Here is a 12,682-nt window from a genome sequence, read left to right on the forward strand (position 1 = left end):
GGGATTGGGATAGCGTCACACGCCAGAGAGGATCGGCTGACCGCTGGTGTTTTGCGGGGGGGCTATTGCTGGCGCTGAAGTTGGGTCCGGTCCAGTCGCGTGCATCGTCCACTGGAGAGGCAGGAAGAGAATGGAAGTTGGAACGGGATACGGGAGGAGGGGGGGCCTCTTTCGCCTCACTGGGAGGTGCCAGTTGCCAGCGTCCGTCCCGGCCACTAGGAAAAGAGAAGGTCAGGAGCACGCGAGGACTCGAAAGAGTGGACAGTTGAGATGAGGTAAGGTAAGGTACGTGGCACGAACTGCCCGAGTAAGTCAACGTGGGGAAAAGAGCGCGCAGCGCATGAGGAGAAAGAACGTTTGAAGCATGGGAATGGCGGTTTGGCGGCGGTTCATGACCAACGATCCAAACGGCGAACCAACATTGCCCTTGTTGCAGGAAATGACAATGAATACTCCGGTACGATGCAGTGAAACCCTGCCCTGGGCTGAACAGGACAGGGTGCCATCGCTATGTTTGTTAGCCGACCGTTGAACGGGCCTGCGCCGCCTGGCACAGCGTCGCGGGAATTATCCATTGTCTTGGTATTATACGGGTACGGAGTAATACGATGAAAGTAACTTCCCTTACCTTAGTACGGGCAGAATATCCGTAAGGTAAGGTACCGTAGCTGAGGGCTGTGAGGCATGGGAAAATGGTGCTAAGCAAGAGAAGGGGGACCATGTCTTGTGTTGAAGAATTCACCCGGTCCGGAATGCGAAGCAGACTGCACCGGGCAGGCACATCTACCCCCAGGCGAGGTCGGGAGGGGGGCAACTGCAGTTTAGAGCGCACCTCGGCGGGAAAGAGCGCTGCCGGCGGTGCTAGTCCCCTAAAGGTCCAAAAGATCCAAAAGATCCAAGGAAGCGTTGTACTTGTAGTGGAGATTCAATCCAAGCAGCCAATGACACGCCTTGTTCTTCTCGCTTCACAACTTGAGGCGATATGCAGGGTCCAGCCCGCTGCTTCCCCCAGTGACGTCAGATGAGGTAAACCTGCAGCTACGACTCCAACAACCCGCATCGTTTCCCACCGACTCCACCTCTTGCTAACGAATCCCCGGCCTTCGTTACCCTCGCCTTATTCTACCGAGTGCCTTCTCCCATCCCATCCGTCCCTATGATTTACCCTGCCAGAACTGGACTGGGCTCTCTGTCACACTGCATTGTCTGTAGAACCATCATCACCATCATCACCATCATCACCATCATCACCATCATCACCAGCAGCGCAGCCGGCAGTGCTGCATCGCGGGAGCTGATTCGCAATCCACGTTGCATGAGGTGCATCATACCCTCACGACATGACCCCACTGCTTCTACCGCAGGTGCGCAGTATGACATTGCCATGCCGCTGGCCAGCTCGCCGTTGTCCGTAATCATCCGGAACGTCTTGAATCTTCCAAGCCATTCCTCCCTCAGTTACACCGCCAATCCCAATTGGCCGGCATGCCCAACCCCAGCTTACCACTCCGGCACTGAAACTGGTGTCACCAACACCTGCTTGCCCGATGATGCACGCACGTCGCCCGCATCGTCAGGCGAGAGTGGCTCCTCAACACGCGTTGCGCTGCCGAAGGCGACCTCTTGCGATACCTTGATCTTCACTTCAAGAAAGCCTTCACATACCTTACCAGCAGCCGGTTCACAACTCTACTACTGCTGTCAAAGTCAAACTTGCCAAAGACATCTGAACAAGCCGATGGAAGTAGTAACCCGCGTTGTATGGCGGATCCTTCCCCTGAACCAGCTGTTAACTACCTTCCGGGCGGGATCCGGGGCCAGGACAGTCCCAGCGGCCGTTACCACCAATTACCCTGCCGGCTGACGTCGGGTTTGCACGGATATTGTCGTCATGGTGCTACTGCTCGCCTCGCCATCTTTTCAAACACTCTATTTGCACCTTGACTATCAAAAAAAATACTTTTCTGTAGATAATTAGCGCACACAGCCGACGGCTCGGGGTGAAGCAGACTGCAGATTGACGAGATGATCCGTCTCATGACACGGCATCCCCAGAGATCGTCGAGGAGCCGCTGCAGGGCGTCAATATTCTCCGGCAGATAGGCTGTACTTCGTAGGCACTCTCGTCGTCACATCGTTGGATTAAGCTATCGTCACATCGACTCACGGCAGGGCGGTTGAAGGTTGAGTGGTTCACTTCGTTGCCCACGCGCTAGCGCTGCAGTACATGACTTGCTCGCCGTCGCCCATACGCTCGCAAACCACAAGTGGGCGTCTGTACTGTTCAGCGGTGAGATCCAGCCCACGAAAAGGGGAAAGGAGTCTGCTGTGCGTGATATACTCGCTGTCCTTGTTGCTGTCTCCGTGTCGATGCGGGATTGGGTTCCCCCCAGGTACCGAGGGATCGGTGACGTCGCGATGCGAATTGGATGTGACCCATCGAGCGCACGGCATCAATATCGCTCACTCCCCGGAAGCTCACCGGCTTGACCGCCTCTAATGACCGTCCGTGAGTGCTCCTCTGTGAGAGGACCAAATTCCGTTCGTGTCATGCGAAAGGAGGGCCAACGACTGATGAGTCGCGACCTCGGTCACCCTATCTGCTCAGAATCACGATGATCTCGCTCGTAGTCGATGGGAGTCAGGGACAAGATTGAGTTCTGTCGTTTCCCCGCACCGGTCCTGGTGCTGTTACCGGGGACTGCGGAGGTCGGATGCCGTCCGACAAAAGGGTGGGTGTGATGTTGCCTCGTGTCAATCGCAAACATCGATGCTTTAATTATCCAACCAGGAGGAAGCAATTGGCACATTGCTGGCGTTCCTGGCGAGGCCTCGCATGGGTCTGCTGGCATCGGCTCGACGCGGCGGAATACCAAGCGGCCGGGGTCACGCGCACTTGGCTCTCTGACAAGTGGGCGATTCGATGGGTTGCCTCAACAAGCGGCACTAGTCGCAAGCCTGGGTGACAAGACGGTTTCCTTCGAAAGCATCACCCAGTGAGGGCTTGAGTGCCACTTGGCATGCCGTTATTCACCAACAGTCCCAGATCGACCGTAGATAACTCGACGAGGTCCGCCCGCCCGGCGAGTCGCGAGGATGCTGGAGGGGCAGAGAGGAACTCGGCCTCTCCCGTGATCGGTAACTTGTATTCGTCCCGTAGTACGGTAGTACGGGTACCGCTGTGCCGTCGTTCCGGGATTGCCTTGGGAACCCCGCTGCCGTGATTGCCGCCGCCGTCCCGGAGCCATGGAACCGAGTGAGTCGCCACAGCTTATTGAGTGGATTGCAGGCGTCGGACGAAGTGGATGGTGGTGGTGGTGGTGGGAAGACGTGTGTTTAAGGCTACTAATAACCTATGAATAACCTATGTGTGTCAGGGAGACAAGGTACAGTCCGAATTCGAGAATTTCTGTAATACGCCCGGATCCGAAATGGTGGTTTGCAATACCATGGCATTTGTACTAACTTCGTGCTTCCATTCTCGATTGCCCGTGTCGTCACGAGCACGAAATGTAGCCAAAGCAAGATGCTCGACAGTGGTCATTGAAATGTATCCGGGAACCGTATCGTAGGTGCAGATAGAAATTAGAGATTGAGAAGAAGAAACCCACTCCATATGCAAGCCTGGCAGCCATTGCGGGAAGTTGCGTTGGCGCGTTGGTCTCCGACCCTCCGTATCTTCAGCAATTTCCGTTACATGGGAAAAATGGGCCCGGCAGATAAGGAGAAGTAGCGAGGCCCGTTTGGGACATGGGTCGTGTGCCTCTTGCGGCTTGCCCATTCATTTGCCCCATCGTGCTTTGCCCTGCCCAGCTTTCCGGTTGCGACTTGCGACGTGTTCCAGGTTAATTCCATGGTGTCCGTTCAGACACACCAACACGTCTATTTTTCGATCCGCCCATCTGCTTGGCTTATGCTAATGCCGAATTATGGATCGCAGGTATCGCCCGACTAACATGCGAACCGACTCAGAGAAAAGAGGTTGCAGGCGTGGACAACGTCCTCGCATGGTCACTTTCTCTGGTAAAAATTATCGACGATAATTCTCTTTGGTGTGGTCAAGGGCCGTGCTGCGATGGCACACCGCGGAGTAGGCTGCCCTTGAGCTGTGCTTTGAGGTACCATCTCCCACCTGAATGAGCTGAGATGAACTTCCCATTCGAGGCTTGTGACCACAAGCTCGAGACGGCACCGCATCTGTGCTCAGCCAAGATCCCCAGATCAGACGAACGACAGACCTCCGAGCTTGATCATTGCTGTGATAGCGGAACTCGTACGACACGGCGCAAGTGGTCTAGTAGTAGACGCGCGATCTATATGATCAGTTATGATCAGATCAAGTGCAGGTAGTCGTTGTCGAGCAAGAGCTGTAACATGTTGCCATTGGCTTTGCTGGGTTGAAGGTTACCGCCACGGCTTCCAAAGCCTCCTGCCTGGCAGCCAGCCACGTAAAGACAAAGAGAAACTGGTAGCCAATGAATCCCTATTGCTAGTCTTTCTATAGGGAAAAAAAAGTATCGATGAAGTAAGACAGGTTGGCATTAAGTTCAACCATCCCGAGATGGTCTGCACTGACGATGAAGAAATGCGAGCCACAAATCCCACAATGTCCTCTTTGAGACTTTGGAGTCTTTGGCGTTTTTGCGGGGATGCCGGCCGGGCGGTTCTCGTCAAGTCTGTCAGATGGCGGTGGTGCGCTAGTCCCGTTGTTCCCCTGTCTCGAATCCGTGGGGGTGGGCCAAAGCGGATTGGGGGAAGGCAATGTCAACGGGAGTCATAATCAGTGGAAAGCTCGGGGGTCTGGGGGACTCGGGGGAGACCTCAGACAGGAGAGAGTCGGGGGATTCCTATCGCCCAGACGAATAGGAGACACCAGATTGGCTGTCTGCTCAGACCAAGTGAACGTATCTGACCGATGGATGGAGCAGACCGGTGACCGTGGAATTGTAAGGTACTCCGTACGAACTAGAATCGTTAGGTCGACGGTGCTAGAAGCTCAGGCTTGATAAACCTCGTGGTGGTGGGCAAATGCGCCGCTGTCCGAGCTGGGCGGCGGCCGGTTGCGCAGTTGACTACCATGAAGAGCGTTGCGGCCGATCGAGGATCAACAGACGGCTTGAAAGTTGAAGCTGAGCTTGCGCGAGGCAACTTTGGTTCGGCATGAGGCTAAGGAATGGAAGCGCCAAAAAGCGAGACATTCGAGACAATGTGGTGGACGCGGGTTAGTTGGCTTGGCAGATTTCGATCGTGACATGGGTATCTCGTCAACCGTGATTGAAGTTGAGCAAAGGTGCGGATGCAGGCTGTAAAGTTGCGTATGTGCCAGACGTGCCTTCAATGCGCAGCAGGCACCATCGACAATTGCAGTCCATAAAACCATACGACCGAGGCAATGGAAACGAGGACTTAGGTGCCTGCAAACGAGATGGAGTCTGAAGATGGTAATTAGCTTCCTGATGAGTGGCTGATAAGGTCGACGGAACTTGGAAGGCAGTTGACAAAGGGAGGGTCAGCTTCCTTATCGCAGATGGCAGATGCGGCCCCGCTCGGCCACGGCCGCTCGCCCCGAGAAGGGACTAGCTTCGGAGGTGGGGTACCGCCACGGCCAATGGCTTCGGATTCAGCAAGAGCCCCGCTTCCGAAGCTGACAGTCGGGGGGCCGGTTTAGGCAGTTTGGTCGAATCGAGTGGGAGAACGTACCTTGTTTAGCTTTTTCGTCTTTCTAGACCTTTAGATATACCATGCTGCAGTAATACGGCGCAGGTATCTCTATGGCCACGGGGAAGATGGACTTCAAGGCAAGCTTGTGCGGCAGGAGCAGGAGCAGGAGCAGGAGCAGGAGCAGGGGTAGGAGCAGAACAGAACAGAACATGTATGAATATCCGATCCACGACACTCGGTACTTGCCGGGGAAAGAATGGGAAAGAGCCTGCACGTCCTGCGTGATCGAGGCGCCCTACCCCGCCATTTCCTTACACACATTGACAAGACAGAGAGACCAGAGGAAGGAAGGAGAAGAAGAAATGAACAGCGGGAAGAGAAGGAACGACAGCATTGACAGCGGGAAAGAGCAAACCCCAGGAAAGACCTATACATAGACACATACCTCTCGGGCAACCGCCAACGTGTGCAACACGGAGTATTCGCAACTTGAGGTACTCCGTACCTTATGTGTGTAAGTGCTAAGGCAGCTAGCTGAGATGGAATAAGAAAGGAACCTGTAACGTTGAGCGGCTTCCGCCCTTGCCTTGGTGCAGTAGCACCGGAACACACTTGCCCGGATATGCAGTCGGGACCTAAGCCAGCTAGCTGAGGCAAGTTCGCAGGGATCGGTAAGGCGCAAGTCAGCAGCATGTTCCATTGAGTTTGATCCTGCCATGGCGACGTGCCCGGCGACATGACGTCCATGTTGCAACTTGCCACGACTTGCTGTGGTGTACACGCACAATATTTGAACACGTACCTTAAGTGCTTAATTAAGGTATGCTGCCCCGTAGGTAGGGTAGGTACGAGTATCACAACTGATCCTGGAGTTACTGTGAGGATGGGCGGCTCACCGACCCAAAAAGCCCAGGCTCACACAATGACAACGATATGTGTGCGGCGTGCCCAGTTCCTTGCCTTAGCTCCGCAGTTTCCACCTGTTGAAGCAGGCGGAACGTATCCGCAATTCATTTCCACTTACACTTACACTTACACTGCCTTAGCCTCTTCTGATGTAGTGCGCCACTGCCGTCTCTTTATGCTCTTTTACCGCAGTTCCTGTCCGACCTTTCTTGTCAGTTGATTGGACCGGTCGCGTTGCGCAACTCTCTTCTCTGGGGATCTGGTCACTTTAAGAAAAAAGGTAGGGCAGGCCCGCCGCCCAGCAGGTGGACCCGTCCCTCTTCCCACACCCAAGCACCAAGCTGGCAAGACGCACGCACTTTTGTTGCGACGCTCATTTTCGGCCCCGCCTTCGATTGATATGTGCTAAGATTTTCCACATCTGCTTGTCACTGGCGCATCAAGAACCATGTTGGCCCAGCATATCGCTCTGGACAACCACTACGGATACAACTTCGAACACACGATGAATACAACCTGATTGCGAAATGGAACCCATCAAAACTTCGAAACAGCCTTCCATGTCCCCATGCAATACGGAGTATCTGCAGCCTGGACTGGCTGGCTTGCCTCGCCTCGCCTTCAGCTACCAATAGTAACTACCTTACGCTGCCGTCGGCCCCCCGGCCTACATACATCTTGCTTAAGCGCCATCTCACAGTCCCTACAATATCCAATGCTGTTGTCCTTGCATGGCGTCTACAATGGCGTCTGACACAGCGCATTATTGATGTGACCTGGCAAAGAGCATCGCGGCCAGGGAAGCCACCACGCCGACGGTCCGAAGCTTCTCTCCTCTGCTGTAGCCTGTTTCTTACAGCTGATGCCGTCTCTGGTTAGAAACTCGCAACGTACCACATGGTCACCGTTTGTGTCTGAGCTTTTTGGGCCAACTTTAATTGCAGTATCTTTGAATAGCGCGTTGGCTTCGGAATGGGGCGAGCCCGTTCACAATCCAGATAGCTGGGACGCTGCTTCTGGCCTGTCACTTCTTTTATCGCTCGGGTCCGATATCTTGCCCTTTGCCTGTGCCATTGGATGACATGCCGCGCCGCCGCCGCCGCCATGCCACCTACACACACATGTATCTCCTCGGCGCATCCACAGATCCACGTTCCACACCCACATGGAGAAGCTCACAGTAAGGTATTTGGTTCCCCATTGACCAATTCTAAAGCAGACAAGCAGGTGCCAGCAAGAAGGCTGTGCCCAAAAAGGGCTCAGTCTAGGTAGTCGTGCTGAGCTCCCCTCAAGTCTCGGCACATGGCTTCGCGCGCTTCGAGGCCGGTACCGCCATGCCATGCCGCGCCATGCCCGCCGTCCGTGTATGCACCGACTGAGACAAGAACTCGGTGAAGTTGTTACGACTGCATGCGAGAAATAAAAATCGGGACCAGGATAAGGGCGTCGCGCTAGTCCTTGGGGAGGCTCGGAAGTTGGGCCCTAGAAGGGGGTGCCGCGACCCTTGGCTTGGCCTCGCCTTCGTCCATCGAAGCATACCTCACTCACTCTATCCTCCGTATGGATACCAATACCACACACTCACAGTAAGGTAACTCTCCAGAAATTCACCCCCCGGTTCATCTCCCATCTCCCATCTCCCATCTCACTCTCTTTCTCTCCCATGCCCATCCCAGCTCCCAGTTGCCATCTTGGTCTTGGCAACCTCAGCTATCCGGACAAAGTGCAATGGACACAGCTTTTTTTTTGATCCACCACGCCTGGGCCCTTGCCATGCTGCCCACCCACCCCTCCGACGATCCAGCAAATGATAATCCATCATACTAATAAGTAATGGCTCGAGATTTTCTTTGATAACGCGACTGGCCGTTGTCGTTCGTCCACAAGGAGGAGGGGGGGCGCGGTCCGTTGCCTCTATCCTGTTTATGAACTCTTGCCCGTGCCAGTCCTGGCCATTGATAAAAACCATCCACCGTTCCGCCCTCTTGGGTTTGTCGATGTTGTCTCTTTAGGCTCGCCTCCCATCCTCCCGCCAGCTTCCTCTAATCGGTGCCTCACCGGCCTCTTCCGATTCCTATCTCATCTCATCCCCATTGGGTTCTTCCCTCCCTGCTCCCTCGCAGTTGTCAAGAAAACTAGTTAAGAAGCCCGGCTTCGGCTTGTCTTGCTTTAACTTGCTTTTCCTTCGCAAGCTCGATCTTTCGACATCGTTCCCGCGCCGCAATCTCACTTCGGGCCTTGTCAGACAAGACATCGATCAGATCTCGGGGACAACTTTTTTTTTTTTTTTTTTTTCTCTTGCCGATTATATTTCTTATCTTTGGTAAAGACTACCTTATTCCCAAATTCAATATCGACCGTTCGAAATATCAGGGAACTGGAGAAAACAAAGAAAGGACGAAAAATTTCGTGCAAAAATGGGGTTCGTCCAGAAATGGAACGCCAAGATCGCCGCCGGCCCGGTCGGTCGGTGGTTCCAGCTCGAGGGCTCCGGTCATGTAAGTCACCAATTCCCAACTACCCGTCTCCCATTCCTCCGAGATGGCCTCACGCCCGTTCCTGCGCAAATTGCGCAGGGCAACAGGTATTACAACGATGAGTGACAGAATGCTTACATGACATGTGTGAAAAGCCCCGTGAGCGTATCGGATCACTCTTCTTCACCGAGATGCGCGCCGGCCTCGTCGCCTTCTTCGCCATGGCCTACATCATCGCCGTCAACTCCTCCATTGTCGCCGATTCCGGCGGTACCTGCGTCTGCCCGCGCACCGCCGACGACTTCACCTGCGACAAGGACCAGGACTACTTGCTCTGCGTAGCAGAGGTCAAGCGCGACATCGTCACCGCCACCGCCGCCATCTCCTCCCTGGCCACCTTCTTCATGGGCCTCCTCGCCAACATGCCCGTCGGCTGCGCTCCCGGTATGGGCTTGAACGCCTACTTTGCCTACTCCGTCGTCGGTTACCACGGAACCGGCGCCGTCCCTTACCAGGTCGCCCTTACCGCCATCTTCATCGAGGGCTTCATCTTCTTCGGCCTCGCCCTGCTCGGTCTGCGCCAGTGGCTCGCCCGCGCCATCCCGCGCTCCATCAAGCTCGCCACCGGTGTCGGTATCGGTCTGTTCCTCACCCTCATCGGTCTCACCTACAGCGAGGGTATCGGTCTGATTGTCGGCGCCACCTCCACCCCCCTCGAGTTGGCCGGCTGCATTGCGAGCGAGCAAGTAGACGGCCTCTGCCCCTCCTCGACCAAGATGCGCAACCCCACCATGTGGATCGGTATCTTCTGCGGTGGTATCTTCACCGTCTTGCTCATGATGTACCGCTTCAAGGGCGCCATCCTGGCTGGTATCATCCTCGTCAGCATCATCTCCTGGCCCCGCGGCACCTCCGTCACCTACTTCCCTGACACCCCCATCGGCGACTCCAACTTTGACTTCTTCAAGAAGGTCGTCGACTTCCACCCGATCCAGAGGACCCTCAACGTCCAGGAGTGGAATGTCGGAGGATACAGCGGTGCCTTCGGTCTCGCCCTCATCACCTTCTTGTACGTCGACATTCTCGACTGCACCGGTACCCTCTACTCCATGGCCCGCTTCGCCAACCTCATCGACGAGGAGACCCAGGATTTCGAGGGCTCATCCGTCGCCTACATGGTCGATGCCCTCAGCATCTCCGTCGGTGCCGTCTTCGGTACTCCCCCCGTTACCGCCTTTGTCGAGTCCGGTGCCGGTATTTCCGAGGGAGGCAAGACCGGTCTGACTGCCATGGTCACCGGTATCTGCTTCTTCATCTCCATCTTCTTCGCTCCCATCTTCGCTTCCATCCCCTCGTGGGCCACCGGCTGCGTGTTGGTACTTGTGGGATCTATGATGGTCCGCGCCGTCACCGAGATTAACTGGAGGTATATGGGTGATGCCGTTCCCGCCTTTATCACCCTCGCACTTATGCCCTTCACCTACTCCATTGCCGACGGTCTCATCGGTGGTGTCTGCAGTTACATCCTCATCAACGGCCTTGTCTGGGTCATCGAGAAGGCCTCTGGCGGCCGCATCGTTCCCCACAACAAGAGCGAGAAGGACCCCTGGACTTGGCGCATTCCTGGCGGCATCCTGCCTCCCTGGGTCCGCCGCCTTGCCAAAGGAAAGAAGGACTTCTGGCGCTCTGACGAGCACCGCCAGACTGCCGCTTCCGATCCCCAGCCCCTGGAGAAGACCAGCAGCTCCGAGCAGGGTGGCTCTGTTACCGGAAAGGACAAGGAGATTGGAGAGACCATCACCCCCCACGGTGACAGGTCCTCATCATAGTCGGAGTAAAAGAAGTCGTTCTCGAGGAGTTTTGTGGAATATCAGTCATTTAAGTACCACATTGGGGAATTGGATAGGAATACCCGAATGATGATGCAGTTTCGTCTATTATTAATTGCCTTTCGTTGAAAGTACAATAGAACCAATCTAAGATAAATGGTGGATCATCCCATCAGTGTTGATAACCCCATCTAATGATCAGTTCCCGTGGTATGTGATACGTCCGGCTCGCTGAAAATGCCTAGCTGCACACTCAAGCCTCGTCCGTGTCGTCACTGCGGTTGGAGACAGTTGAAGGACCGTTGCCAGCGACATCGAAAGCCTCGGAGGGTACAGGTGTTCCGCCTTCGCCTCCAGCCTGCTCCATGGCTGCCAGTCTAGCAGCGCGGCCTTCCTTCTTGCGCGGTACTGGTGCTAGAGAAGGTATCAGCTTACAGGTTCCCGATGTTCATTTCTTAGCAGTGACTTACCTCTTCCATTCTCCTGCACGTAGAATCTCCGCAGTAAACCGACTGCTTCGTCGCGGCCCCAACCGCCTTCTGCTTCGAAGCCTGGCTCAACGTTTCCGCCATCGCCACCTCGGCTCGCGGGACGATTACTGTTGAGGGAACTCTTCGCAGATGCAGAGCTGACCGGTCTTGGAACGTTGGAGGCATTGATCTGGAGCGGCCTGAGAACAGTGACCGGATTGGGGTCTTGGCGGGTGTCTGTAGAGTTCTTGTGGATGCTGAACACGCCACCAGTTCCGCCAAACTTGTCGTTGACAGCGCCAAAGTAGACCTTTTTGATACCGAGTTGTCTAAGCAGACCAGCGCACATGACGCAGGGCTCGACTGTGACGTAAAGAGTGCACCCCCGGACGATAGAGCGGTCGACCCGAGGATCGAGATGAAGCTTCTGGCCGTAAGGGTAGAGGTGACCTTTCCTAACATACTCGTCGTCGTCGGGGAACAAGTCCGATTCGTCGTCAGGAACATCTACTTTGGAACGTTCGCTGGCCTGTTGGCGAAGCTGAGCATCGACGGCCTCCTCACTATTGTTGGGTCGGTAGGACAGCAGTGCAGACAATGCCATGAACTCAGCATGGCGGGTACCGTTCCGAGTCACGTTCGTGGCATTCATGCCTCTCGCAATGACCGATCCGTTGTGGACAAGGACACAACCAACGGGTGTCTCGTTGGTTCGCAGTGCTAGTCGAGCCTGGATACGAGGTTAGGGATACTCCATTGCAATGAAGGTGCGTCCTGGTCATTATAGCTGCTTACCATATCCAATGCCTGGTCCATGAGCGCCTGGTGCAAAGGTCTCTCGCTGAGAGGCGTGAGGGTGGTCTGAGGAATGGAGGCTGATGATCGCGGCCGACCGATAGACTCAAGGCTCATACGGCTCAGGGCCGCAGCTGGTACGGGGACCACAGGGGCACTGGGCTGGTTCTCCTTGTCATCTTCCAAAGCGGGAATGGAAGCCTTGCTGGAGGATTGTAGAGGCAGTGCTGGCACAGTCGACTGACTGTGTTGAGTAAAGACGCCAGCCATCTCTGGGACTTCTTCTACTGATGTTTGCCCTGCCCGGCTTGGCTGTGTTTGGGCGGTTGTTGTTGATGGCTGAGAGGAGGGGTCTGAGGTGGGTGAGGAGGATGACGGTGACTTGGAGTTGGGGATGAATGAGGTTTTGAGGCGGCAAAATATGTTTTGCAGGAACTTGCTTGTCGAAGCTCGCTTTCCTCTATCTTTGTCCTGCGTTCCGGTTCCAGGCCCAGACTCAGGCCCAGGTCCACCCGAAGGGGCATCTGAAGAGGCAGGAGCGTTC

At 55.3% G+C, this 12,682-nt stretch overlaps 3 protein-coding genes across 3 annotated transcripts; 2 read left to right on the forward strand and 1 right to left on the reverse strand.

The window, feature by feature from the left end:
- The first annotated feature begins 904 nt into the window (after positions 1–904).
- Positions 905–2,046, forward strand: BDP81DRAFT_130118 (uncharacterized protein). The gene has a single exon (XM_060581728.1). The coding sequence runs from the start codon at positions 1,157–1,159 to the stop codon at positions 1,862–1,864; it is 708 nt and encodes a 235-aa protein (XP_060449856.1). The 5' UTR covers positions 905–1,156; the 3' UTR covers positions 1,865–2,046.
- Positions 2,047–8,984: 6,938 nt separating this feature from the next.
- On the forward strand, positions 8,985–10,873 carry BDP81DRAFT_310626 (permease; the record flags this gene model as incomplete). Its single annotated transcript, XM_060583655.1, has 2 exons — positions 8,985–9,065; positions 9,200–10,873. 2 exons carry the CDS (start codon positions 8,985–8,987, stop codon positions 10,871–10,873), a joined length of 1,755 nt encoding a protein of 584 aa, XP_060449857.1.
- A 253-nt stretch (positions 10,874–11,126) lies between these two features.
- On the reverse strand, positions 11,127–12,408 carry BDP81DRAFT_310370 (cytidine deaminase-like protein; the record flags this gene model as incomplete). The annotated part of the gene is made up of 3 exons (XM_060583632.1): positions 11,127–11,287; positions 11,344–12,073; positions 12,139–12,408. The coding sequence occupies 3 exons, from the start codon at positions 12,406–12,408 to the stop codon at positions 11,127–11,129; spliced, it is 1,161 nt and encodes a 386-aa protein (XP_060449858.1).
- Positions 12,409–12,682: the final 274 nt, after the last annotated feature.

The sequence above is a fragment of the Colletotrichum phormii genome (assembly GCF_030913505.1).
Source record: "Colletotrichum phormii strain CBS 102054 chromosome Unknown BDP81scaffold_3, whole genome shotgun sequence".
Taxonomy (NCBI): domain Eukaryota; kingdom Fungi; phylum Ascomycota; class Sordariomycetes; order Glomerellales; family Glomerellaceae; genus Colletotrichum; species Colletotrichum phormii.

Bases quoted from the DNA above. Each gene is read 5' to 3' on its own strand.
- BDP81DRAFT_130118 (XM_060581728.1), top strand. From the start codon at position 1,157: ATGATTTACCCTGCCAGAACTGGACTGGGCTCTCTGTCACACTGCATT.